This window comes from Coffea arabica, chromosome 4c (assembly GCF_036785885.1).
Source record: "Coffea arabica cultivar ET-39 chromosome 4c, Coffea Arabica ET-39 HiFi, whole genome shotgun sequence".
NCBI lineage: Eukaryota > Viridiplantae > Streptophyta > Magnoliopsida > Gentianales > Rubiaceae > Coffea > Coffea arabica.
The window spans coordinates 50,165,112-50,190,762 of NC_092316.1; the positions used below are offsets into that span (position 1 = coordinate 50,165,112).

General features: G+C 32.8%; 5 protein-coding genes across 5 annotated transcripts; all 5 read left to right on the forward strand.

Annotated features, from left to right (window-relative positions):
• Positions 1 to 1,196: 1,196 nt before the first annotated feature.
• On the forward strand, positions 1,197 to 1,966 carry LOC113739306 (glutathione S-transferase U9-like). The gene is made up of 2 exons (XM_027266533.1): positions 1,197 to 1,514; positions 1,589 to 1,966. The coding sequence occupies exons 1-2, from the start codon at positions 1,197 to 1,199 to the stop codon at positions 1,964 to 1,966; spliced, it is 696 nt and encodes a 231-aa protein (XP_027122334.1).
• Positions 1,967 to 5,068: 3,102 nt separating this feature from the next.
• LOC113739307 (glutathione S-transferase U9-like) lies at positions 5,069 to 5,903 on the forward strand. Its single transcript, XM_027266534.1, has 2 exons — positions 5,069 to 5,386; positions 5,463 to 5,903. The coding sequence occupies exons 1-2, from the start codon at positions 5,069 to 5,071 to the stop codon at positions 5,901 to 5,903; spliced, it is 759 nt and encodes a 252-aa protein (XP_027122335.1).
• A 7,399-nt stretch (positions 5,904 to 13,302) lies between these two features.
• Positions 13,303 to 14,102, forward strand: LOC113739308 (glutathione S-transferase U10-like). Its single transcript, XM_027266536.1, has 2 exons — positions 13,303 to 13,620; positions 13,701 to 14,102. Exons 1-2 carry the CDS (start codon positions 13,303 to 13,305, stop codon positions 14,100 to 14,102), a joined length of 720 nt encoding a protein of 239 aa, XP_027122337.1.
• Positions 14,103 to 18,897: 4,795 nt separating this feature from the next.
• Positions 18,898 to 19,845, forward strand: LOC113739309 (uncharacterized). The gene is made up of 2 exons (XM_027266537.2): positions 18,898 to 19,214; positions 19,437 to 19,845. The coding sequence occupies exons 1-2, from the start codon at positions 18,898 to 18,900 to the stop codon at positions 19,843 to 19,845; spliced, it is 726 nt and encodes a 241-aa protein (XP_027122338.2).
• A 4,320-nt stretch (positions 19,846 to 24,165) lies between these two features.
• LOC113739310 (glutathione S-transferase U10-like) lies at positions 24,166 to 24,923 on the forward strand. The gene is made up of 2 exons (XM_027266538.2): positions 24,166 to 24,178; positions 24,385 to 24,923. The coding sequence occupies exons 1-2, from the start codon at positions 24,166 to 24,168 to the stop codon at positions 24,921 to 24,923; spliced, it is 552 nt and encodes a 183-aa protein (XP_027122339.2).
• Positions 24,924 to 25,651: the final 728 nt, after the last annotated feature.

The following is a 25,651-nucleotide window of genomic DNA, read 5'->3' on the forward strand; positions in this document are numbered from 1 at the left end:
AATGACTGTGAGAGCGAGTCTTCTCTCCGGTGTTTTGTGTTTCTCCATGCAATTTCCACCGACCCATGTGAGTTTCAAGATTTTTTAAGTCAAACTGAATTAAGTTAATAATCAAACTTTGGAAAGTGATCAGATAGCACTTACTGATGAAACCCACTTGTCTTTTATATGCTACTAAAATACTTCATATCCACTTAATCTCTTAATAATGGACAAGGACTCAATTCAATTGTTTTTTGTGCGGTTCCGTCCAATTACTGTACATTTTTAAAATTTTTAGTGCACAAATACATTATAATTTTGCACTGAATATATGCTAAATATTTTATTTAGAATGTAATAATGTAAGTAATTATACATCAAATAATATAAAAATCTTAATAACCGCACGAACCAAATCGGACCCCAACTGCAGTGGCTTCTCTCCCCGTAATAATATGTAGTAGAGCAAATTATCCGGATGGCCACTAAACTTTTGCAATCGTCAAGTTTTGGTCACTCAACTATTAAAAGTCTGGTTTTGGTCACTAAAATGTATAAAGTTAAGGTTTCGGGCCATTCTGTTAGATTTAGTCGTTAAGTTTGCTGATCCGTTTATCCGCACGATTTCCAAGACAAAAGAAGGGGTTGATTTAGGAAGTTCAACATGCATCTTCTTCTTCTTCTCTATCCGTGTCTTGTATGTCAACCACCCAGAACTTTTGGGTATGGAGATTTTGTTCAACATGCATATTGGGTATGGAGTCGAACCCGTCGGACTGATCGAATCAATAAGCCGGGTGCTTCACAATAAGAAGAAGAAGAAGATGCATGTTGAAATTTCTAAATTGACCCTTTTTTTGTCTTGGAAATCGTGCGGATAAACGGATCAGCAAACTTAACGACTAAATCTAACAGAATGACTTAGAACCTTAACTTTATATATTTTCGTGACCAAAACCAGACTTTTAATAGTTGAATGACAAAAACTTGACGATTGCAAAAGTTTAATGACCATCTAAATAATTTGCTCTATGCAGTACCAACAGCTATATTCAATTCATTCTTGGGCATCGAAAAAGGAGAGAGACCTCTTTTTCTCATTTTCTCTTCTTTTACGAGACAGGGTAGGAAACTTGCTAGGGAAACTGTTAAAACCTTATATGATACTAGTACCTATAGACATCATGCTGAAGAATTTGGTTAGAGAAAGAAAGATGGGAGAGGAAAGCAAAGTAGTTCTGCACGGAATGTGGTCTAGCCCATTTGTGAAGAGAGTGGAATTGGCTATGAAAATCAAAGGCATACCCTTTGAGTACGTTGAAGAGGAATTGAGCAACAAGAGTCCATTGATCCTCAAATACAATCCAGTGCACAAAAAGGTCCCTATTCTTGTCCATAATGGAAAACCAGTATGTGAATCACTCCTTATTCTTGAATACATTGATGAAACCTGGCCAAGTGGACCTCAACTCCTGCCTAAGGATCCATATCAAAGAGCCAAAGTTCGTTTTTGGGCTGCTTACATCCAACAGGTATTTATCTTTCATTCCAATAAATTTTCTTCTCGTCTGATAGATATGTGCACAATTAACTCTTATCAGTGCAGCTACTAACGAGTATGGCCAGACTCTTCAATGATGGCAAGGAAGCACAGGGGAAAGCCCTTGAAGAAGTGCATGAGAAGCTAAGAAATTTAGAAGATGGGGTGAAGGAATTCTACTTTCCTGAGGGAAGCATTAGCCCTGATCATGTACTTGCTGAAAAGTTGGGGATCCTAGATATTATGATGTCTGCAACCCTAGGTCCCTTCAAGGCACATGAAGAAGCTTTTAATGTGAAGATTTTAGATCCTGAGAAGAATCCACTCATATTCTCATGGGTTCAAGCTCTAATTCAGCTGCCTGTGGTGAAGCAAACTGCCCCTCCTCATGACAACTATGTTGGGCTTCTTCAGTTTCTAAAACAAAGTGGCTTCAAATTCTAAGCTATATTCTGGTCCTAAATTTAATGCTTTGTGTCGCAGCTAGTGGCCGTTAATGTAGTTTGTAAGAAATTTCTGCAATGTGAGTTCACTTTTTCATGGATGTTCATTGGTGTAACTGCCCTTATTTTGCTTGTTATCAATTATATGAAGCCAATAAATATCTCAGAAGAGAAAGTTAAGTTGAGACTTGCAATTCAATATTCTACACGGGATAGGGGCCATAAATTTGCCCATACTCACATGGCGTGCAAAAATACAAGTCATACTCCCTCCGTCCCACTTTCATCTGTCCCAAATTGTAGTCCACTTTTCAATTGAAGAATGTAGTTATATTTTAATTTTTCTAAAATACCCTTATTCAATGTAAGTAGTTGTTACTATAATCCTACTCCATTTAATGAGAGTTGATTCTTTTTTTACCATCAATTCAAATTCTCATAAAGTTGTACCATATTTAATGTGAGGGTATTTTAGGAAAATAGCAATCTAAATTTACTTTTCCAACAAAGTTACTACTTTTTCTTAAACTGTGTAAAAAAAAAAACAGGACTATCAAAGTGGGACGGAGGAAGTATTTTTTAAATGTAAGATTAATTAGGAAAAGTGAATAAATACAAAAAATTGTGGATAAGATTAAAGAGGGAAAGTATATAAATGCAAGTAAGGATAATAACTGTTAATATACATATATATATATATGGTAAGTTAAGTCAATTGTAGGTATATTAACTAGTACCCATTTGGCACTCATTAGGGAAACCCTTTTTTATTTATTATTCTTTGAGGTCAAAGATTTTAACTTTAACAATATGATTGTATCCAATTTGAAATCCAGTAAGATGTTGGGAAAAGGAAATTGATAATAGGAATGGTAGCTCCATCTGGAAAGCAAAAATTACAAAATAAAGTTAGGAAATTTTTTCAAAGTGCTGTGCTGTGATACTTTATGAGTTTCCCTTTTTTTGAACACAAAGGTATGGGATTTGCTAGATAATATTCTAGAGTAAACTATAGTTGGTTTTGAATTATTAGCTATCGTAATGGGGATGACTACACCAGAGTCCCAAATTCTTTGGATATAGTAATAGTTTATTACCCTTAATATAGAAAATTTATATACTTTGTCCCCAGACCCCATTTTTGTGGCTATTTTGATTACAAAAAATAAAGAATTGACCTCATTCTCTTAATTTTTTTGGTAGTATCGATATTATTAACAGGGATTAAATGTATATTTCGATCTAAAAGCTAAATAAAATGTCAGTCTGAGTTTTCGCCATTCATTTTCTCACCGACATACCCTTAATACCAATGTCTAAAATTAAATCCCTTGCAATTATGGTAATTACTTGGAACTTTTTCCAATTCCAATATCTTCCTTTTATTCAGTAAAATACCTGAATACAATGGAGTACGTATTGGTCCTTAAATTACAATGAAGCAATACACATGATGAATAGGAAATATTTTGATTCTAAGGGAACGATTGCAAACATATTATTAAGCACTATGTGTTATTTCCATAATTCATGTGTGTACAAAAAGAGGTAAAAACCATCATGGATGTGCGATTCATAATAATAAATTCAAGGCTATTAAGCTCAAAGAAATGGTATGGCGATTTGGTCAAAGCTTGGCTTGAGAAAAGTGAGATTAAAAGAAAATTGATAAACAATGAAATTAACTTTTTTCTTCAAAACGTTAGATGATTTTATTAATCAACTGTAACTTTATAGTATTTGGACAAAGGTTCAAATTTTCTATACAAAATGTGCAACCTGGCACTCAGAGCAGGGAAGAATCCTTTCCTCATCAGAAACTATGCTTAAAGCACTTAGATTAAGCCTTATACATAAATCCATATTACTGGCATTATCTAAGCAAAAATAGCACATATGATGGTGATTTCTCAGTGATCATTGCCGCAGTCTATCATGAAAAGGGAAACGACTAAAAGGTGAAAAAAGGCCTACGGAAGGTGAACGCTGGGAGAAGGGGGGAAATTTGCAGCATATTTTTACCCTAGGTAAAGTGTGGATTTGGAGTTATCAGTGTAAAGATTTTTTTCTTTTTTTTTTTTTTACATTAATAGGATGGATGCATTAACTATTATTTTTATTTTATCAATTGGCAATGATTGGGGTGATCAAACAGCTTTTATATATGACTGAAAATACTTGGAATATCAGTATGAGATATTCTACTAACACTCCCTCTCACAAATGTGACTTGACAAATGGGTTTGAGCCAATAAAGAAAGATACAAGCTACCGGTGAAACTAAAAATGGGGTGACAAACAAACCATGATCCAACTTTGGTACCATGATAAAGAAGTTGAACTTCCATTTTAAAACCAATTGGCAATAAAATGGAGTGGCCCAATAGCTTTTATTATTTTTTTTTTTTTTTGTCAAACGACAACATTTACTTTACTTCTATTCTAATCTATTCTAAAGGGAGGGGAGGTCCAACTGGGCCAATTGGAGATACTGATAGAGACTGAACTACCATTGTACCATATGAATATATTACGCACCCACATGAATTTTGAAGAAACCACATATCATGACACAATGATATGAGATATTCTACTAGCGTATTTAAATTTTAAATTCTATCTGTACACATTATGGCATATATCCATTCCAACTAGTAACTAGTGTAAAAAAAATCTTTGCACTGACAGTGCATAAGAATTTAATCTATGTTTTATCGAGTCTTAAAGTGTGAATTTAAATCAAAAGAGTGCGGACTCAGACTCTTCTACATGCATACATAGATACGGTGCTTCTGTATATACTTTTGCTAACTTCAATTATACCAAGGAATGTATGTACTAAAACAACACGTGTAAACAAATGCGATAATAACATTAAAAGTAATACAGATTCCATGTCCTATTGATCTTTCATTAGTGTCCTTACCAACAGGTTCAATCAATTGATGACTCTTTGAGCTTAAAATAGATGCTTCCGTTTTTGTCATTTTCTTTGCTTTTGTGTATTAATAGAGTCGACGATCAATCATGCGGCGAATGTATTAAGCCACTAGACTGCACCTAACACTGCAAGATCCAAGGCCAAAGCATCAGTCAAAGAAAGATGTGCGAGGAAAGCAAAGTAGTTGTACATGGTACCTGGGCAAGCGCTTTCACAAAGAGAGTGGAATTGGCTCTGAAAATCAAAGGCATACCTTTCGAGTATGTCGAAGAAAATCTGAGGAACAAGAGTCCTTTGCTCCTCAAATACAATCCAGTTCACAAAAAGGTCCCTGTCCTTGTTCATAATGGAAAGCCAATATGTGAATCAGTCATTATTCTTGAGTACATTGATGAAACCTGGCCTAGTGGAACTAAACTCCTGCCTCAGGAGCCATATCAAAGAGCCAAATTTCGTTTTTGGGCTGCTTACATCGAACAGGTATTCATGTTTCATTTCAAGAAAATTCCCTCTCGTCTTATAAATAGATGTGCTTCATTAACTCGTCGTGTTGCAGCTGCTAGACAGCGTGGCTAAACTCTTCAATACTGAAAAGGCAGCACAGGGGAAAGCCCTTGAAGAAGTGCATGAGAAGCTGAGAATTTTGGAAGATGGAGTGAAGGAATTCTACTTTGTAGAGAAAAGTCCTGATCATGTCCATGCTGAAAAATTGGGGATGCTAGATATTATGATGGTTGGACATCTAGTTGCCTTCAAGGCACAGGAAGAGGTTCTTGGTGTGAAGATTATAGATCCTGAGAAGAATCCATTCATTGCCTCGTGGATTCAAGCTCTAATTCAACTGCCCATGGTAAAGGAAACACTCCCGCCTCATGACAATATGGTTGGTCTGCTTCAATTTGTTAAGCAAACTGGCATCAAACTCATGGACAAAAGTCGCGGTCACGATCGTGGTCTTGAAGGCAAACTTCAATCTTCTACACAAGGCACAATGTAGCTGTTGAAGTCGCACATCGACTGATGAAAAGAACAGGAAAAAGGGAGAATTTGAGAGCTAATCAAGAATATAGTGATTTTATGATTAATGTCATTACTGATTGAGACGGAAGTTTGGGAGATGAACTTTATTTAAAAGTACAAACAGAACCAATTAATGTAAGTCGGATCAAGACCATGCCAAATAGTCCTATATAGCTTGATCACATCATCACTAAAATCTTGCATTTGCTACTAACACTCCTCTTCCTTTTGTCTTCTGCCACTATTCATTTGGTAAACCATCATTTTTCTCATTCAAGCACTTCCTATGGATAACTCGTCTCATTGTATAAGATATATAGCACCCGAAAAGGCTCCACAATATTCCGCAATTACTATTCGTGTCCATGATATGAACTTAATTTTTAAAATAAATTTCCAAGTCCAAATTTCTCGTACATGATCTAAACAATTAGAGAAATTTGAGAGGATTTCAAACTCTTCGTTAAATCCTTCAATTCAAATGCAGCGTTAAAAAAAAAATTAAAGAACTGCAAGTAGTTGAAACAGAAACCATATACAAGTGCTTCACCATGATGACACTACGAGTATTTAATTGTCTTCGGCAAAGAACAAAAAAAGAAACAAGGACTTGCCTTCCGCTTTTGCAAAAACTAAGCAAATCTATGACTTATAAAAATTCTTCGTTTCAGTGGAAAAGGATTTACAAACTCCCATTTCAAAAACTTTTTCCTGTGAATATTCATCCAGCATCCTCTTTGAAGTACCATATAAAGCAGAAGGTCAAAAAATGCAAGCCAATATAGTTATCTTATGTAGAATTTCATCAAATGTTTGTGGAAGAATTCCAAACATTGCTTTGTTTTCTCATATGCATGTTATACAAATACAATGCAATAGTTCCATTTTTCAAAAAAAAATTAATAAATATACCAACCAAGCAGATGAATTGTATAAAAAATAATCCAAAGGTCACAGGAAATAAAATTCTTAGACCAGTTTTAGCCAGGTTTAACAATTGAGGAAAGATGTTCAATGTTTAAAAAGCCCAAGTTTTGCCAAAATTCTCCCCAGCCAATTGCAATTGTAGTTCCGGAAAAAAAAAATTGCAATTGTAGTAGTTACAAGAGATTGGTATGGAGTGTATGCATCATCGGATCAATTGGAAAGTCATTTCCTGAAAATTATTTATTTGAACCAAAAAAGATAGTACGAGTAAAAAAAATGGGAATGTGAGACATGATTGTTATTTTATGTCTCTGTTCAATTATTTAATTTCAAGTCGATCAATTATTGATCACTATAAAATTTGGAATCCAGTTCAATAAAGCTGTAAATGGTCTCAACTAAGTCAGACAGGATAATCGAAGTTCGTTTCTGCAATAAAATATGTTAATACAATATGGAAATTTCATCATCTTCGTATGCAGTTAAATGTTTACTAGTGTGTGTGGCCGGCTGCTGTATCCAATAATGACTCTTTGGGCATTAAAGTAACCGATGAATCGTGCTTCTGTCGTCTATATATTGCCAAAAAATCTGTTGGGTGACCTCATCAAAGGTATGTGATCGGGCCAGACAATGGCAACACAGCTGGCCCCCTTCCCTTCCCAAAAATATTCTAAAAACTTGATTGGAATTCTAGTATTTAACGAAGTTGATCACCCTGCTTTCGTACCTCCAAAATATATAAATTCTCCCCAAAATGGTTTTTGGATTTTGCACCCAACATTATTATTATTAATTATTTTAATAGTTCATTGCTTTCCCTTTATAAAAGTATTTTACAATCAACTGAATGCTTATTTTCCTCAAATTTCTTATACAATTAGTATAACTCTTAGATAGCAATAAAAGAAATATCAATTTCTCTCACAAATCAACAATTAGGGTGCGATTTATAAAATTCAAATTTGAAAACTGAAATATGAAGTTTGAAGTTTGAGATTTGAATTCGCTAAGTTACTGAATTATTAAGTACTAAATTTGATATTGAATTGTCTTCTCTTTCTCTATCAACCAAAGTTTCTCTACCTTCTCTCTACCAATAGTTTCTTCCTCCAGAGGAGGGGGATCTTGGTCTCAAACCAAAGTCTCCCTCCTTCTGTTTTTTATTTTATGTTCAATAAAATCTCTCTTAAGGTATTTTAATGAGAGTTTTCTCTCTAGTAGTATTTATTAGTATGAGTTTTTCCCTGTCCTAAGGTTTTTCTAATTAAAGTTTTCTTCTCTCTTAGGATATCCTGGTAAGAGTTTTTATTTAGTTTCTTTTTGTTTCTTTATTACATCTAAGAGTTTTTCCAGATTTGTGTCATTTAATCCCAAGTATCATTTTTGGTTATTTACTAAAATCCCCGTTTAGAGGAGAGGGTTGGATTATTAGTGTGAACGATCTAGAAGATCTAATCAGTGGACATGTATGGTTAGATTTGACTTGTATAATTGGTGAAATTTAGCATATCTTAACTGGGCCCTTCGTTAGCGTATCTTAACTAAACCCTTCTTTGGCGCACGCTTGTATGGTCCAGATAGGGCTGCAAACGAATTGAGCCCCTCACGAGCGACTCGAGTCAAGCTCGAGTCGTGCTCGATATTAATCGAAATCGAGCTCGAACTCGAGCTAAGAATATTAAGCTCGGCTCGCGAGTTTGAGTATATCTATATATTTTTTTTTTTTTTTATTTAATAATGAAATTACGTATATTATATATAGATTTTTTATTTTTTATTTTTATAGTAAAATTACGTGTATATCCTTAATATTTTATTATTTATTCAGAAAAAATATTATTTTATTTATTTTTTTAAAAATAAAATATTTATTTTTTATTTTTTTTCGAGCTCGAGCTCGAAAATTGCCGGCTCGTCGAGCTCGAGCTCGGTAAAATTTAGTCGAAACTCGGCTCGATTAGCTCAAAGTTCGACTCGACTCGGCTCGTTTGCAACCCTAGTTCCAGAGAAACTTACTTATCTTATAGTTTAGGGGTCTCATCTGTCTTTGATTTCGTTGCTTCTTGTTTTGCCTGGTACAATAATGCTACCTATTCTAGCGAGTTTTACGGACCTACTGGGGCGGAAGCTTCTCGAGCTCAAACATTTACTTTTGTAGTTAGAGACTAATGTCTTTGGGATTTCGAGTGTATATCTTATTAAAGGTGTGTTTGATAAAATTAAAATCTAAAATTTAAAATTTGAAATCTGAATCCATTAAATTATTGAATTACTAAGTCCTAAATTGATAAATTTAAGTGTATATCTCATTAAATGATAAGTAAATAATTCATCAGTTATTTTTGGGAGCAAATTTTACATAAAAAATTTAGTGCCATTTAATTATTCAGATGTTTAATTTTTAGTTATCAAATCCATCTGAACATGTTATGAACTGAATCCATTATGTTTAAGTGTTGAATTGAGTTATCAAACAAGGTTTAAGTGATAAGTGAATAGTTTATCACTTATTTTTTAAAGTTTCGCTTAGCAAATTTAATGCTACTTAATTAATTTAGATGTTCTATTTTTTATTATAAAACACATCTAAACATGTTAAGAACTAAATTCATTAAGTTAAAGTGTTGAATTAGATTATCCAACATAGTTTAGTTTCCTTGTATTAGTTATAATTAGTCAATAATGTAACTTTAAAATATCATCAACTAAGGAAATTCTATACCATACAAGTAGAGTATCTAGTTAAATGATTATGTTTAAGGAAAGCCCTTTTTTAGCACATTAATTATATTTTTCTAAAAAAGCTAACATTTGTGACTTCTCTCATAACGAGTTCTAATTGGACACCTGTTAGTCAAATCTTTAGTTAAAAACCAATCCCACAACAAGTAACTTTTGTCTATCTGATCAAACACCAATTTTCCTAGCTATGTTAAACCTATATCAAGTACCAATTTTTCTTTAATTCCATTGAGCCTGTTTTTGCTTCCCAGGGCTAAAATTTTGGGTGCATCCTTAGGCCCATAAATTTATTATAGTCCTTTTATTTTAATTTTTTCAGAAGGAAAGGGTTGTGATTTAGGAAGTAGGGACCTCTAGTTCATGGGTTCTCAGCCTTAACCACTAGAATTTATTGTAGTATTTTGCTATATTATGAACATTTATTAGTATGTTGATCAGATTTTTGTTAATAATTTATATTTTGTTCTGGTGATTTCTTCTCATTTTGGTAATCTATTTCTGGTATGGTTTATAATGATCTGTTGTTGCATCAATCATAAAAATGTTATTGAAGGAGTAGTACGATGTTAAAGAAATTATTACAACATAATAATGGAAAGAAATTATTACAACATAATAATGGAAAATGTTCTAATTTTGTCCTCCAAACTTATTATATTAATGGTTGAATAACTGTGAAAGAACCAATCTACACATAAAATTAGGAAGATTTCTTCATCAGTCCAGCAGAGACTTTTCTACTTTAACCATTTCAATGAAAGGTGCCTTTTTTTGGCTAAGTTAAATTTTTGCGTACTTTATTTTCTTTATTTTCCCTTGACGAAACCTCTAAATCATTCTACATCCAAATCACAAGTAACTTGCAAAAGATCACACTTTACAATCCAAAAACATAGGGGTGCAAACGTTTCTTAGACTTGTAGAACAACAAAACAACTGTGTAATTTTTTGTAGTTTAATTTAATTTTGTTTATAATCAATAAATTGATGGTGCCTTTTACAAATTAGTTTTGGAGAACCAATTTGGAACAACTTTCTTGGTTTGAAGGACCAAGTTGAGGCTTTTTGAATTTAGGGGCCAAATTTAAAATTTTTTATGAAGACCAAGATGGAAATTTTTCAGTTTGAGGGATCAAATTGAGATATTTTGCTTCTATGAAGGGCCAAATTCGGACATTTCAGTTTAAGGGATCAAATTGAGATTTTGATTCACTTTGGAGGACCAAAATTAAATTAAACTTAATAACAAATTGTATATATGATGAAAAGTACTCGTACACTAATCAACTTGAAAAACACGATATGTATAAACCATAGATACAAATATAGGAACTCTTAAAAATCAGGACGTGAACCATCTTTTATGTTATATTTATCGAAGTAGTTGTATATTGTTTAGAGTAGGATTTCCCTATAATGAAATTGTTTCTTTTGCCGTAACTTTTTAGCAGGTAGGGATAGGAATAGGACTTAAGATGCAAAGAAGTAAAAAGAGGGACTTGAAGTTAAGGTTTCTAATTCATTAGGATCTCAAGTTTATTCAATAGATCAAGACCTCATCGACAATCGGAAATAGGTTTTTAAAGCACACAAAGTCGCATGGATCAATCTTTTTAAATAATTAAGGGCAAATGCTTGAAAAATTGGAAATAAAAAAAAGCACGACTTCTTGATATCGGTCGTTGGCCTTCGGTTGTACTCCGTGAATATGTTTATCTTTTTTCTTGAGGGCAAAACACATTTTTGCTTTCAAGAAAAGAGATATAATTGCAGTACGTTAAGCAAAAAAAGATAATTAGGGTGATATAATAGGCCAAGCACGCAACAACTGAAAGCTCCGCAAGTGGTTTATTTCAAGCTGGGAAATTGGAAGCCTACATTGCACTAGAAATGCTCTAAAGGGAATATAATTTGTTTTAAGGAATGTAATTGGAATTACTCCCTCCGTCCCACTTTAATAGTCATGTTTTCCTTTTTCGCCTGTCCCAAATTGTAGTCCACTTTCCAATTGAAGAATGTAGTTGTATTTTAATTTTTCTAAAATACCCTTATTCAATGTAAGTTGTTGTTACTATAAACCTACCCCATTTAATGAGAGTTGATTCTTTTTTTTTTTACCATCAATTCAAGTTCCCATAAAGTTGTACTATAATTAATGTGAGGGTATTTTAGAAAAATAGCTACCTAAATTGATTGTTCCAACAAAGTTAATTACTTTTTCTTAAACTGTGTAAAAAAAAAAATCAAAACTATCAAAGTGGGACGAAGGGAGTAGTAAATATTTGGCATGTTTTTTTGAGAACTAATTTATTTTGATTTAAAACTTCCCAATCCCCAACGATAGCAAAGACATTTAATAATGCTTTAGTCTGTTCACTCTTGATCTTTGATTTGTGTGTTTTACCAACTGTTGATCACTTAATGTATTTTACGACTGGTTTAGTCAGCTGATTCTTGGGCATTACAACTGCCTCTTCTAATTAGTCATTTTCCTCTCTTCCTTTTTCTGAGACAGAGTGGAGAATCTTACTGGAAAGAGACTAAAGGGATAATTTTAGAAATCTCCTTTGAGATTTGTAATAATATTACTTGGTACCTTCAAACTTTGAAAAATATCACCTACTCCCTTATTTTCAATATTTTGTAAATTTATCGCTCCATTTCAAAAAAAAAAATATGATTTAAAAACTCATTTTGGGCGAGACGAGACACTTCCATTTCAAAATTACTCTTTTCTTATGGACCTTTAGTTTTCATAACAAATCAAGTTAATTCCTTAAGAATTACAACATATTAACAAAATTAAAAGACCTTTTGCAGTGTTTGACGTCATCGATTTGGACAAGAAATGCAAAATTTTTAAAAAAATAAAAAGTTCTAAATAATTTAGATAACTTATAAAAGTCACCCAAAATTTGTTGCAATTCAAAAAATAACTTTTGTACACCTCGAAAGCGCCTCAAATAAGTTTCTAATTATTTTTAAAATATTTTTATCATTTTTTGTTTTCAAGCCATCAATTTGATAAAAAGCTAAAATAGTCAAAAAATTATAAATAATTTATAAAATCCTTAAATTCATCCAAAAATATTTGCAATAAAAATAACATTTTTGTCTCTAAAAGCACCTCAAATGGCTTTGTAAACATAATTTTAGATATTTTGTTTTTTTTTTTCTGATCTTCAAGTCATCAATCTATATAGCAAAATTAAAATTTTCCAATAATTTTTAAAATTTATAAAACTACTCAAATTAACAAAAATACCTTACAATAAAAGAAATAATTTTTGTTGACTTGAAACACCTTAAATATTCTTTTAAAAATTAATATTTTGTACCTTAAAAATACTTACTGGTATATTCTATCCTATCAGAATTACGTCTTCACACTATATGTCTTTATTTTCAAGCTTTTAATAATATACTCTGAATTTTGGAAAAAAAAAGTAGGACAATGCAAGGGCAATTTGGTATGAAACATCTTCTCTCTCCGAAATAAGTTTCTCAATAATACATTTTGAATTGGGTTGATAAAGATACAAAAAGTGGAGAAAAGGCAAGTCGGTGTTATTTTTAAAATTTAGGGGTACCAATTGATACAGTTACAAACCTCAGGGAAGGTTTCTTAAATTATCCCTAGATTAAGCCACAATATAGTAACTAGAAACATTAAGATCCAAGGCCAAAGCATTAGATAAAGAAAGATGGGTGAGGAAAGCAAAGTAGTTTTACACGGAATGTGGTCAAGCGCTTATGTGAAAAGAGTAGAATTGGCTTTGAAAATCAAAGGCATACCCTTTGACTATGTTGAAGAAGATTTGAGGAACAAGAGCCCTTTGCTACTGAAATACAATCCAGTTCACAAGAAGGTCCCTATCCTTGTCCATAATGGAAAGCCAGTGTGTGAATCACTAGTTATTCTTGAATACATTGATGAAACCTGGCCAAATGAACCTCAATTCCTGCCTAAGGAGTCATATCTAAGAGCCAAAGTTCGTTTTTGGGCTGCTTACATCCAACAGGTGTTGATGCATCGTTCCATTTCAATATATTTTCCTCTTGCTCATAGAAATATGTGGATCATATACGTCTATAAGTGCAGGTGCAAGACAGCATAGCCCAACTTTTCAATGCTAACAAGGAAGAAGTGGGGAAAGCCCTTGCAGAAGTGCACGAGAAACTCAGAACTTTGGAAGATGGTGTGAAGGATCTCTACTTTCCAGAGGGAATTCCAGATCATATCCAATCTGAAAAGTTGGGGATGCTAGATGCTATGATGGTTGCACTCCTTGGTGCCTTCAAGGCACAAGATGATATTTCTGGTGTGAAGATTATAGATCCTGCGAAGAATCCACCCGTATTCTCATGGGTGCAAGCTCTATATCGACTCCCTGTGGTGAAGGAAACAATTCCTCCTCATGACAAGTTGGTTGGTTTTCTTCAGTATTTAAAACAAATTGGCTTCAAAGTTCCAACTTCTAATCCAGTTCATAGTTTGAATTAAGGAAGTTCCTGCAATTTGCGTGATTAAAAATTTGCATTAATTTTGCTATGTATGTTGATTAAGGGATTGCCTTTAATATGCTTATTGGTTCAAAGAAATAAAGCTTATAATTTATCACAAAAGAAAAAAAAAAAAAAGAAGTCAAGAATAACATTTTCATATTTTTGTTTACATCGTTGAACAATAATATTCAAGTCAAAATTGTAATTTGGCTTTGGCGTATTTGTCCATTCTGAAACAGAAATTGCCTTAAAAAATTGGGGAGATTTTCTTGTGAAGATGAGCTAAATGAATATACTTAGCAATTATTAATTATCCAACTTTTTAGTGATCAACTATCATATTAGTGAGCATATCAATCATTACATAAATTTAAGTTTACTTGCAATGTAGCCGCAAGTCCTTTTTAAAGATTCAACCCAAAACAGGCACTAAATATGTTTTTGTTGGAGGAGAGGCGTTTTTTGAGGCAAAGGATAATTTTGAACTTGGCTCGTAACTGAATTTCGAATTTTAAATTTTAAATTTTTATAAACGGAAGGTGTTGAATGCAGAACCTATTATATTTACAATCCCTCCCATTTTATCACTCAATCTAACCCTCTCGAATTTTAAAATTTTCGGTAGACTGATAGTTGTTATATATTTAATCACTATTCATGATGTTGGTGCAAATTCCTTTTTAATGTAAATGTTTTCCCTGTTTATGTAATCTATACTTGTTATTCTTCTTTAATATGTCAATAATTTTTTTTCCCTGTACAAGTAGAAAGTTATACTGGGAGGATAACACTACAAATTTGAATAAACAAGGCACTTAAAATTGTCCGCTAACACGAAATTTTTAGTTTTTGTGATATTTTCTTATTTATAAACTCTCAAAAGTATGTGATGATGAAAATGCTACAGAGTTAGCAATTGGGCTGGGCTTGGTCTGGATACATAGCTTTAGTAACCTAGACCCATCTTTCACTTGACCTCATTTTCCAGGCCCAATTACTACTAGCTTTATTTGCATATTTCCTTTCATTTGAAAGATTTATTATGTCCCTAATACCGAATTTAGCAAGTAGGCAGGGATCATGGAATTTCCGGTTCGGCTTTCGAACTCTCACTTTTCTTCTTTATAAAATTTGAAGTCTTTTTTTTTTTTTTCTTGATCATGCAAGGAAGGAGTGAGATTTAAAAAATAAAGACAAAAAAGAGGAGAATTGAACATAAGACCTGTAGCTTTTAGAGTCTCAACACGAACCCATAGATTGCTTGATATTTCCTTTGAAAGAAAGAAACAAAAATGTAAATTACAATAACATTCCTTGAGGTTGTGTCATATTATCACCAAATGAACCCATGATTTGACCAAATAATGGTAAATCATATTATCGATTGGGCTTAAATTAATTAAATAATATAGTAGATCAGAGTTAATGATGGAATCATATTATCTTCTTTCTTATAATATCACTTTTTAATTATCGATTGGGCTTAAATTTTACAACATAATTAATCTCAAGGGAGATTAGTATAATTTTTAAAACCTGCAAAAAGACCAATAAGATAGTCAGAAACCTTAGAAGAGATTTTTGAAATGATCCCTTTTCATTTTTATCCTAAGTTTCGGAGTTAAGCAATTTTTTATTAATTTACATTGATTTAGGCCAATCATTGATTAAAGTCAATGGACTATTGTCAGAAAAATTATCTTCCTGTCAGAATGTATTTTATTGAAACACCAAGGTTATCCTCAATCAATCAACTTTATATATGTTCATTGATTTTATTAGGATCTATTTTGCATTAATCACTCCTCTCTTCTCTCTATAATTAAGTATTTTCTGTTATGGTCTCTCACTCTTCTTCTTATTATTCTTATTTCTCTCTTTCTCACTCACACACTAATAGATCTATTATTTTATCATTAAATAATGTAATTTTGGTCTTAATCTTTCTTGTATCTTTTATTTCTATGTGCTCTTACTTTTTTATTCAATTTTAAAACTTTTATTGATTTTTTTTTTTTTTTGCAAATAGAACTTCATTTAACTCCAACAAATTGCAGCTTAAAATAATTATTAGTATGATATCATTGTAACTCAACACTTTAGCATAACATTTTTTGACATGCAACATACATTTTTTTTGCTTACACTATAGAAAAATTTAATAAAAATGCATTTTTCTTTGAATTATGCTTGTTTATCATGCTTCCAAGCAACTAATACTATTAAAACTTTACCATCTTTTTTCTCTTTTATACTTTTCATGTAAATCTTGACTTTTATCTTTTATCAAGTATTCATATTCTCTAATAATTAGATGAAAGTAAGTTTAAAAGACATTACATTATATATCCCATGAATATTGAAAGGAAAATAAGGCTATTTTTTGGGATCATTTTCATGTTAAACTATTATTTATTTTGACTTAAATTACATTGTGTTTGAAAAAAGAACCTTTCGAGTAAAATTTTAAAAAGAGCATGTAAAATTAGTGTACGAGAAATAATTAAAGTCAAGAACAATTTAGTAAATCATGAAAATAATTGATGAAATAATGTGTGTGATAGAGAGAGACAGAGATGAATGTTAGTGAGTAGAAAAATTTTTATTTGGAGAGAAAAGAAGAGGAGTAATTAGTGCTTAATGGATCTAAAAAATATCTAGAAGAATATATGGAATTAACTGATTGAGGGTAATTTTGACATTTTAAAAACTTTTGTTCTAACAGGAACATTATTGCTCTGAAAATATTGCCACCCAAGGTCTATACATCTATTCAACTAAATTTGTTTTTTCTTAGCTTTATGGATAGTCCTTTCTTATTTACCTTTATTTATTATGGGTTGGGTCGACTTGATGTCAATGATTGGGTTATCTATTGCTTAATAGGTCCATTTGGTTAGCATGATTTACAAAAATAAATAATTAATTATTCAACTAATATCATAAGCACAATTTTAACAAATTTTTTTTAATCTCACATTTATTACATCATAAAAAAGATTACATTATTATTTTAAGTAATATTTTTCAAATAATCTCCTATCCAAAAGCATCCATTTTTTTGTTCTTTTGAGCAACAAGACGTCCGTTTGTTTATGGTTGATTTGTAACGATTTGAGCAACAAACACGTCATGTGGAAAATTTGAACTGTCAAAGTCAAGAAAGGGCCATGATGAAAAAGTACTAATCCTAGAATCAAGTCTAGCAAAGTGTTCAACGGGCTTAGATGATTAGATTAAAGGATCATTTTAGAAACCTCCTCTCGGGTATCTGACAATTGCACTTTCTCCATCTAAAGTTTGTGATATTACATTTACCCCCCATTTCAAGTTTCAAAATGACAAAATCAGTCGATAAACATTAAAAACTTCATGTAAAATGCTAAAAAGTATTTTCATTCCAAAGTTGTTTTCATGATATAACAATTCTAACTTATGTATTTTCTTAGAAGTACATTAAATTTTGCAATTCCTTTACTTTTTTGATCATTTTCAGCACATTATCATTGATTTGTATGATCCTCCATTTCATTAATTTTGCTAATGTTGTTATTAATTAGACTTAAATGAGATAAATTTGAGATTTTAGTATGTAAAGTGTTTTAAATTGAGAGTTTAAGATGTAAAACATCTAAAATTGAAATTTAAAGTATGAAATGGGAAAGTGATATAAGTTTGAGGGTACAAAGTAGAGTTAGTATTATAATATTTTTTGCTCAATACGAATATGTTCCCGGGTTTACTTCTTCTATTTTTATGAAAGTCTCTAGAAGCACAATAATGACCCAAAAAAAAAATAAAGTCCAAAAGTAACGATGAACTTCGATGTTTATGTTGTGGAAAGCATATATTTTGAAAACTAAAGATTTTTCTTTTCGTTTAATTATTGAATGTTGTAAAAATGATTTTTTTAAGTCTTGTTCTTCTTGGAGAGAACCAAAAAAAAGGAAAGTTATGGATTGATGAATTTAAAAAAATACATACTTAATACAAACACATACGATTAGGCAATTCTCATATTGATTGAAATTTACTGTACATTAGAAGATACATCTCATTAGTGTAAAAGTCTTATTGTACATTTTCTAGAAGTTTAGAATTGACAACTCTTTTTTCTTTTCTTTTTTTTTTTTTGGTAAGAAAAGGATTAACTAGATTAAACAAGGGAAACAAGAATTGACAACTTGTGTTATGAAATAACAAGAAATGTGGATGTCTCTTAGTATTCCCAAGGGGATTAATTCATGATTTTATGGCTACATTATGTATAGAAGTTACAATTCATAAATCCATTCATGTAATGGAGAAACCGTTTCATAGGTTTCTTCATATTATTGTAGTAGTGGATGTTTAATAGGATTTATGTACCTTTAATCTTGTAGTACATATATATAGAGGTACATTGAGACCCTTTATGAGGACTTTGGATCTTATTGGAATATAAGAATATTACTCTCCATTTTTCTACTTCTTTCTCTACTTCTTTCTCCAATATTTCACTTGATATTATAGTAGCTTATTTGATTAGTCTTATAACACGTTATCAGCACGAAAGCTCTACTTTTGAGCAAAAAGGTGAAAACGGAGGCGCTATTTTGAATAAAAGTGAAGCACAAGATTTTGTCGAAATTCTGCCCGTATTTCTTCAAGTGACTTTTGAGGTAAATTTCTAAGTCAAAATCTTATTTCAATTTCTTATGGCTAATCTTACAAAACAAGAGTTTGTACCTTTTGATATTTCTGGAAAAAATTATTTATCATGGGTATTGGATGTTGAAATCCATCTTGAGGCAATGGGTCTTGGTAATACTATTGTGGGAAAAAATGAATTCTCAAACCAAGACCGTGCCAAAGCTATGATTTTTCTTCGTCATCATTTAGATGAAGGATTAAAATCAGAATATCTTACTGTTAAAGATCCTCTTGTCCTTTGGCGAGATTTGAAAGAAAGATTCGACCACCTGAAGTTGGTCGTTCTTCCAAAAGCCCGATATGATTGGCTTCACTTACGGCTGCAAGATTTTAAATCTGTCAACGAATATAATTCAGCTATGTTCAGAATCACTTCTCAATTATCATTATGTGGCGAAAAAGTCACTGATGAAGATATGTTAGAGAAAACATTTTCTACTTTTCATGTCTCTAACATGCTCCTGCAGCAGCAATATCGAGAGAAGGGATTTAAAAAATATTCTGAACTTATTGCATGTCTTCTCTTGGCTGAACAAAACAATGAATTGTTGTTGAAAAATCATGAGTCCCGACCAACTGGTGCAAGTCCATTCCCTGAAGCGAATGCGACCTAATTTCAAAATTCTGGTCGAGGTCGTAGATGTGGCCGTAGAGGTGGCCGTGGAGGAGGCCGTGAACGTGGTCGTGGCCGTGGACGTGATCGTAATAAATTTGTGCCCCGTGAAAATTTTAACCGTGGCAAACAACAAAATGTTTCCCAAAAGAGGGAAAATAACTACAATCAGAAAAATGGAGAAAAGAAAGTTTATGAAAAAAAATGCTACCGGTGTGGTATGGAAGGTCATTGGTCCCGTACCTGTCGTACGGCCGAACATCTTGTTGACCTCTATCAAGCATCATTGAAAAAGAAAGACAAAGGTGTTGAGACAAATTTCATTGATCAAAAGAATGACTATGATGATGGTGATGATGCTGACATGACACACCTCGATGTTGCTGATTTTTTTGAACATCCTGAAGATGTCAACAAATATCCCATGATTATTTAGATATTTTTATGATGCTTTATATCTTTCATGTAATTTCCTTTCCATTGAATATTTATTTTTGCATCTTTATTAATATTTATTTTTGTTTGAAATATTCTTCCTGAAGAAGAAATGGATGTCAAATATTTGGGATTAAATAATGGTGATGATGATATTTGTCTCATTGATAGTGCTACTATGCACACCATATTGAAAAATAAAAAATATTTTTCTTCTTTGAAAATGGGAGAGACAAATGTTAATACCATTAGTGGTAGTGCAAAATTGATTGAAGGCTCCGGAAAAGCCACTATATTTCTCCCTGAAGGGACTAAAATTATTGTAAATAATGCACTATTCTCTCCTAAGTCTCGAAAAAACTTATTGAGTTTTAAAGATATCCGCGAAAATGGATATCATATCGAGACAATGACTGAGACAAATGGTGAATTTTTATTAATCACAAGTATCATTTATGGGAAAAAATGCGAAGTAGAAAAATTACCTTCTTTTTCTTCTGGGTTATATTATGCACAAATTAGTGCAATTGAAATTCATCACCTAGTAGACCAGAAGTCTACTCATCCCGATGATTTTATAATTTGGCATGATCGTCTCGGACATCTTGGATCTATTATGATGAGACGAATAATTGAGAATTCACATGGCCACTCATTGAAAAATAAAAAAGTATAAAAAGCCAATGAATTCTCCTGTGTTGCTTGTTCTCAAGGGAAATTAATTATTAGACCATCACAAGTTAAAGTTGGGACTGAATCCCCTGCATTTCTAGAACGAATTCATGGTGATATATGTGGGCCTATAGATCCACCATGTGGACCATTTCGATATTTTATGGTGCTAATTGATGCATCAACTAGGTAGTCACATGTATGTTTATTATCTACTCGCAACTTGGCATTTGCGAGATTGCTTACTCAAATAATTAAATTGCGAGCACAATTTTCAGATTTTCCAATAAAGAAAACTCGTCTAGATAATGCTGGTGAATATTCGTCACATGCTTTTGACGATTATTGTATGTCCATTGGAATAACTGTTGAACATCCTGTAGCCTATATTCACACACAAAATGGTCTAGCCGAATCACTTATTAAACGGCTATAATTAATTGCTAGACCATTGTTGATGAGGTCTAAGCTTCCTTCATCTGCTTGGGGACATGCTATTTTACATGCAGCAACACTTATGAGAATTAGGCCGACAAATTATCACACTTATTCTCTCCTACAATTAACTTTTGGTTATGAACCAAATATTTCTCATTTACGAATATTTGGTTGTGCGGTGTATGTTCCAATTGCACCGCCCCAACGTCGTAAATTGGGCCCACAAAGAAGATTGGGGATATATGTCGGATATGAATCACCTTCAATCATTAAGTATATGGAACCATTAACAGGTGATTTATTTACTGCGAGATTTGCAGATTGTCATTTTGACGAATCACATTTTCCGACATTAGGGGGAGATAAAAATCAACCGAAAAAGGAAATCACTTGGAAAATATCATTGAATTTCCTTGATTCTCGTACTAAAGAATGTGAATTAGAAGTTCAAAGGATTATACATTTGCAAAAAATTACAAATCAATTACCGGATGCATTTAGTGACTCCAAAAGAGTTACTAAATCACATATTCCTGCTGAAAATGCTCCGATTAAAATTGATGTCCCTGAAGGACAAATCACAAGTGCTAATGAGTCTAAAGCACGCCTGAAGCGTGGGAGACCTCTTGGTTCCAAAAATAAAAATCCTCGAAAGAAAAGAGGAGTAGATGAATCAACAATTAGTGACAAAATTCAACCTCCTGAAGAGGTCGCTCCTAAAGAGCCAATTCTTGAAGAGAATGAAATTATAGAAAATTCAATAAATTTTGTCACTTCAAGAAAAAGTTGGAACCGAAAAGAAATAATTATTGATAATATTTTCGCATATAATATAGCACTTGATATTATGGCAGAGGACGAGGATCATGAGCCTAGATCGGTTGATGAATGTCGAGGTAGAAATGATTGGTCAAAATGGAAAGATGCGATCCAATCTGAATTGGACTCACTGGCTAAAAAAAAAGTTTTTGGACCTGTAATCCAAACACCTGAAGGTGTAAAGCCAATAGGATATAAATGGGTATTTGTGAGAAAAAGAAATGAGAAAAATGAAATTGTGAGATATAAAACAAGACTTGTAGCCCAAGGATTTTCACAAAGGCCTGGATTTGATTATGATGAAACGTATTCACCTGTAGTGGATGCTATCACATTTAGATATCTTGTGAGTTTTGCAGTACATGAAAAATTAGATATGCGTCTAATGGACGTCGTTACTGCATATTTATATGGGAATCTTGAAAATGATATTTATATGAGAATTCTCGAAGGATTCAACATGCCTGAAGCATGCAAATCAAATCCTAAAAATATTTATTCTATTAAATTACAAAAGTCTCTGTATGGGCTCAAACAATCTGGACGTATGTGGTATAACCGTCTCAATGAATGTCTGACAAAAGAAGGTTATACCAATGATCCAATATGTCCATGTGTTTTTATCAAGAAAAATGGATCAAATTTTGTGATAATTGCGGTATATGTTGATGATCTAAATTTAATTGGAACTCCTGAAGAGATTCAAAATAGTGTTGAATATTTGAAGAAAGAATTTGAGATCAAAGATTTTGGAAAGACAAAATTCTGCCTTGGTTTACAAATTGAGCATTTGAAAGGTGAAATTTTTATCCACCAAACTGCTTATACCCGGAAGGTATTAAAGCGATTTTATATGGACAAAACACATACATTGAGTACCCCAATGGTTGTCAGATCATTAGATCCTAATAAGGATCTTTTTAGACCACGAGAGGAAAATGAAGAGATACTTGGTTCTGAAGTATCATATCTCAGTGCAATTGGTGCACTAATGTATCTTACTAATTGTACAAGACCTGATATATCATTTGCAGTAAATTTATTAGCAAGATTTAGTTCCTCGCCCACAAGACGACATTGGAATGGTATTAAACATATTTTTCGCTATCTCCAAGGAACAATAGATCTTGGTTTATTTTATTCAAATAAATCCAAACCTAAATTGGTTGGTTATGCTGATGATGGGTATTTATCCGACCCGCATAAAGCAAGGTCTCAGACTGGTTATTTATTTACATATGGAGGCACAGCCATTTCTTGGCGATCTACAAAGCAATCACTAGCCGCCATCTCATCGAATCATGCTGAAATAATAACAATTCATGAAGCCAGTCGAGAATGTGTTTGGTTAAGATCAATGACCCACTATATCCGGAAGAATTGTGGGTTATCCTCCGGAAAAGAAAATCCTCCAACTATATTATATGAAGATAATGCAGCTTGTATAGCTCAATTGAAAGGAGGATATATTAAAGGAGATAGGACGAAACATATTTCACCAAAATTCTTTTTTACTCATGATTTGCAAAAGAATGGTGAAATTGATGTGCAACAAATCCGATCAGATAATAATCTGGCCGATTTATTTACCAAGGCATTACCAACTGCGACATTTGAGAAATTGGTGAAGAGTATTGGAATGCAACGATTAAAAGATCTCAAATGATGTTTGCATCAGGGGGAGAAATTATTACAAGAATAGTGTACTCTTTTTCCTTCACTAGGGTTTTTGGTCCCACTGGATTTTTCCCTAGTAAGGTTTTAACGAGACATATTCTTTGTGTAATGGACATTCAAGGGGGAGTGTTATGAAATAACAAGAAATGTGGATGTCTCTTAGTATTCCCAAGGGGATTAATTCATGATTTTATGGCTACATTATGTATAGAAGTTACAATTCATAAATCCATTCATGTAATGGAGAAACCGTTTCATAGGTTTCTTCATATTATTGTAGTAGTGGATGTTTAATAGGATTTATGTACCTTTAATCTTGTAGTACATATATATAGAGGTACATTGAGACCCTTTATGAGGACTTTGGATCTTATTGGAATATAAGAATATTACTCTCCATTTTTCTACTTCTTTCTCCAATATTTCACTTGATATTATAGTAGCTTATTTGATTAGTCTTATAACAACTTGTATAATGAGAAGAAAAGGCGGAATGTAGGTGCTAAAAAGGAAATGTTTGGAATGACAGCTTATTTTGGCAAAGTACAGTTGAGAAACTAGCTGGGTAGCCGTTTATTAAGTAACCATTATATATACCCATAAAGATATCCAATGCCAAAGCATTAGAGAAAGACAATCTTGCTAGGTAATCTACTAGCCACTATATTGACACCCACAAAGATCAAGATCCAAAGCCAAAGCATTAGAAAGGAAGATGGCAGAGGAAGGTAAAGTAGTTCTACACTCTTTTTTTGCAAGCCCTTATGCTAAGAGAGTAGAATTGGCTCTGAAAATCAAAGGCATACCCTTTAAGTATGTGGAAGAAAATTTGGCAAACAAGAGTCCTGAGCTCCTCAAATACAATCCAATTCACAAAAGGTCCCAGTTCTTGTCCACAATGGAAAGCCACTATGCGAATCACTCGTTATTCTAGAATATCTTGATGAAGCCTGGCCAACTGGACCTCAACTCCTGCCTAAGGAGCCATATCTAAGGGCCAAAGTTCGTTTTGGGGTTGCTTACATCTCACAGGTATTCATATATTTCATTGGTTTCCTCTTGTCTGGTAGAAATGTGCATCATTATCTTGTGCTAGTGCAGACTTTACAGACCGTTTCCAAACTCTACGAGCCCAACAACGAAGGACAGGAGAAAATCGTTGAAGAAGTGCATGAGAAGCTGAAAATTTTGGAAGATGGTGTCAAGAAATTCTACTTCCCAGAGGGAAGTCCCGTCCACATTGATGCTGAAAAGCTGGGGATCCTAGACATCATGGTTTTCGCAACCTTTGGTGGCTACAAGGCACAGGAACAGGTTCTTGGTGTGAAGATTATCGATGCTGAGCAGACTCCACTCATCTTCTCATGGCTTCAAGCTCCGAATGAGGTGTCTGTGATCAAGGAATCTGCAGTTCCTCATGATCACCTGGTTGGTCTTCGACAGTTTCTGACACAATCAGCTGGCAGCCAGTGACTGCTTTAAGTCGTTTGATTTGAGAACTTCCTGCAGTTTGAGTTCATTTTGTTATGCATGTTTGTCGAGGCCACAACCTTTTGTTCTTCTGTTTCCATCTAATAAAACCATGGTTGATTTTTGTTTGCAATTTAATGTTCTAACTTCTAAGATCACATAATCCAGTCATCTCATAAACCAAGAAAGTTTCCTTTCCATTCCATAAGACAAATCGATGCTTAACAAACTGTTACAATTAAATTCTCAATGCTTAACTAAATTCTCCAAGGTCAATGTTTAATTAACAAGCTGAACCTCATATTGGAAAAACTATCAATGCTTACGACAGATATTGAACAGAGCAATCAATTATTAATGGTGGAAAACTGGAAATTGGAAGAGAGAGAAAGAAAAGAAGACGATCTCTGACCAAAATAATAATAATAATAATAATGCATCAGAAAAGAAAACTCAGACTTATAGTATACTCCATAAATAGGGTAAAAAACAAAAAAGCCTCATGTGGTTAACCTAATTCACAGAAAAATCCCTCATAGTTTTAAAATATACAACACGACCCCTCATACTTTGAACTAAATTGTAAAGGTGACGGAATCCGTTAAACTTAACGGAAATGGACGAAATGACCAAAATGCACTGATATAATTAAGCAAAAGACAGCTCAAAAAAATCATTAATTTTATTCTCTAAGTAGAGCGAATTAAGGGTTAAGGGGTAGAATAGGTATA

Excerpts from the sequence above, each read along its gene's own strand:
- LOC113739306 (XM_027266533.1), top strand. The coding sequence starts at position 1,197 with ATGGGAGAGGAAAGCAAAGTAGTTCTGCACGGAATGTGGTCTAGCCCA. Across the intron at positions 1,515-1,588 it reads GGGCTGCTTACATCCAACAG|CTACTAACGAGTATGGCCAG; the intron begins GTATTTATCTTT and ends TTATCAGTGCAG.
- LOC113739307 (XM_027266534.1), top strand. The coding sequence starts at position 5,069 with ATGTGCGAGGAAAGCAAAGTAGTTGTACATGGTACCTGGGCAAGCGCT. Across the intron at positions 5,387-5,462 it reads GGGCTGCTTACATCGAACAG|CTGCTAGACAGCGTGGCTAA; the intron begins GTATTCATGTTT and ends GTCGTGTTGCAG.
- LOC113739308 (XM_027266536.1), top strand. The coding sequence starts at position 13,303 with ATGGGTGAGGAAAGCAAAGTAGTTTTACACGGAATGTGGTCAAGCGCT. Across the intron at positions 13,621-13,700 it reads GGGCTGCTTACATCCAACAG|GTGCAAGACAGCATAGCCCA; the intron begins GTGTTGATGCAT and ends CTATAAGTGCAG.
- LOC113739309 (XM_027266537.2), top strand. The coding sequence starts at position 18,898 with ATGGGTCTTGGTAATACTATTGTGGGAAAAAATGAATTCTCAAACCAA. Across the intron at positions 19,215-19,436 it reads AAAGTCACTGATGAAGATAT|ATGTGGCCGTAGAGGTGGCC; the intron begins GTTAGAGAAAAC and ends TCGAGGTCGTAG.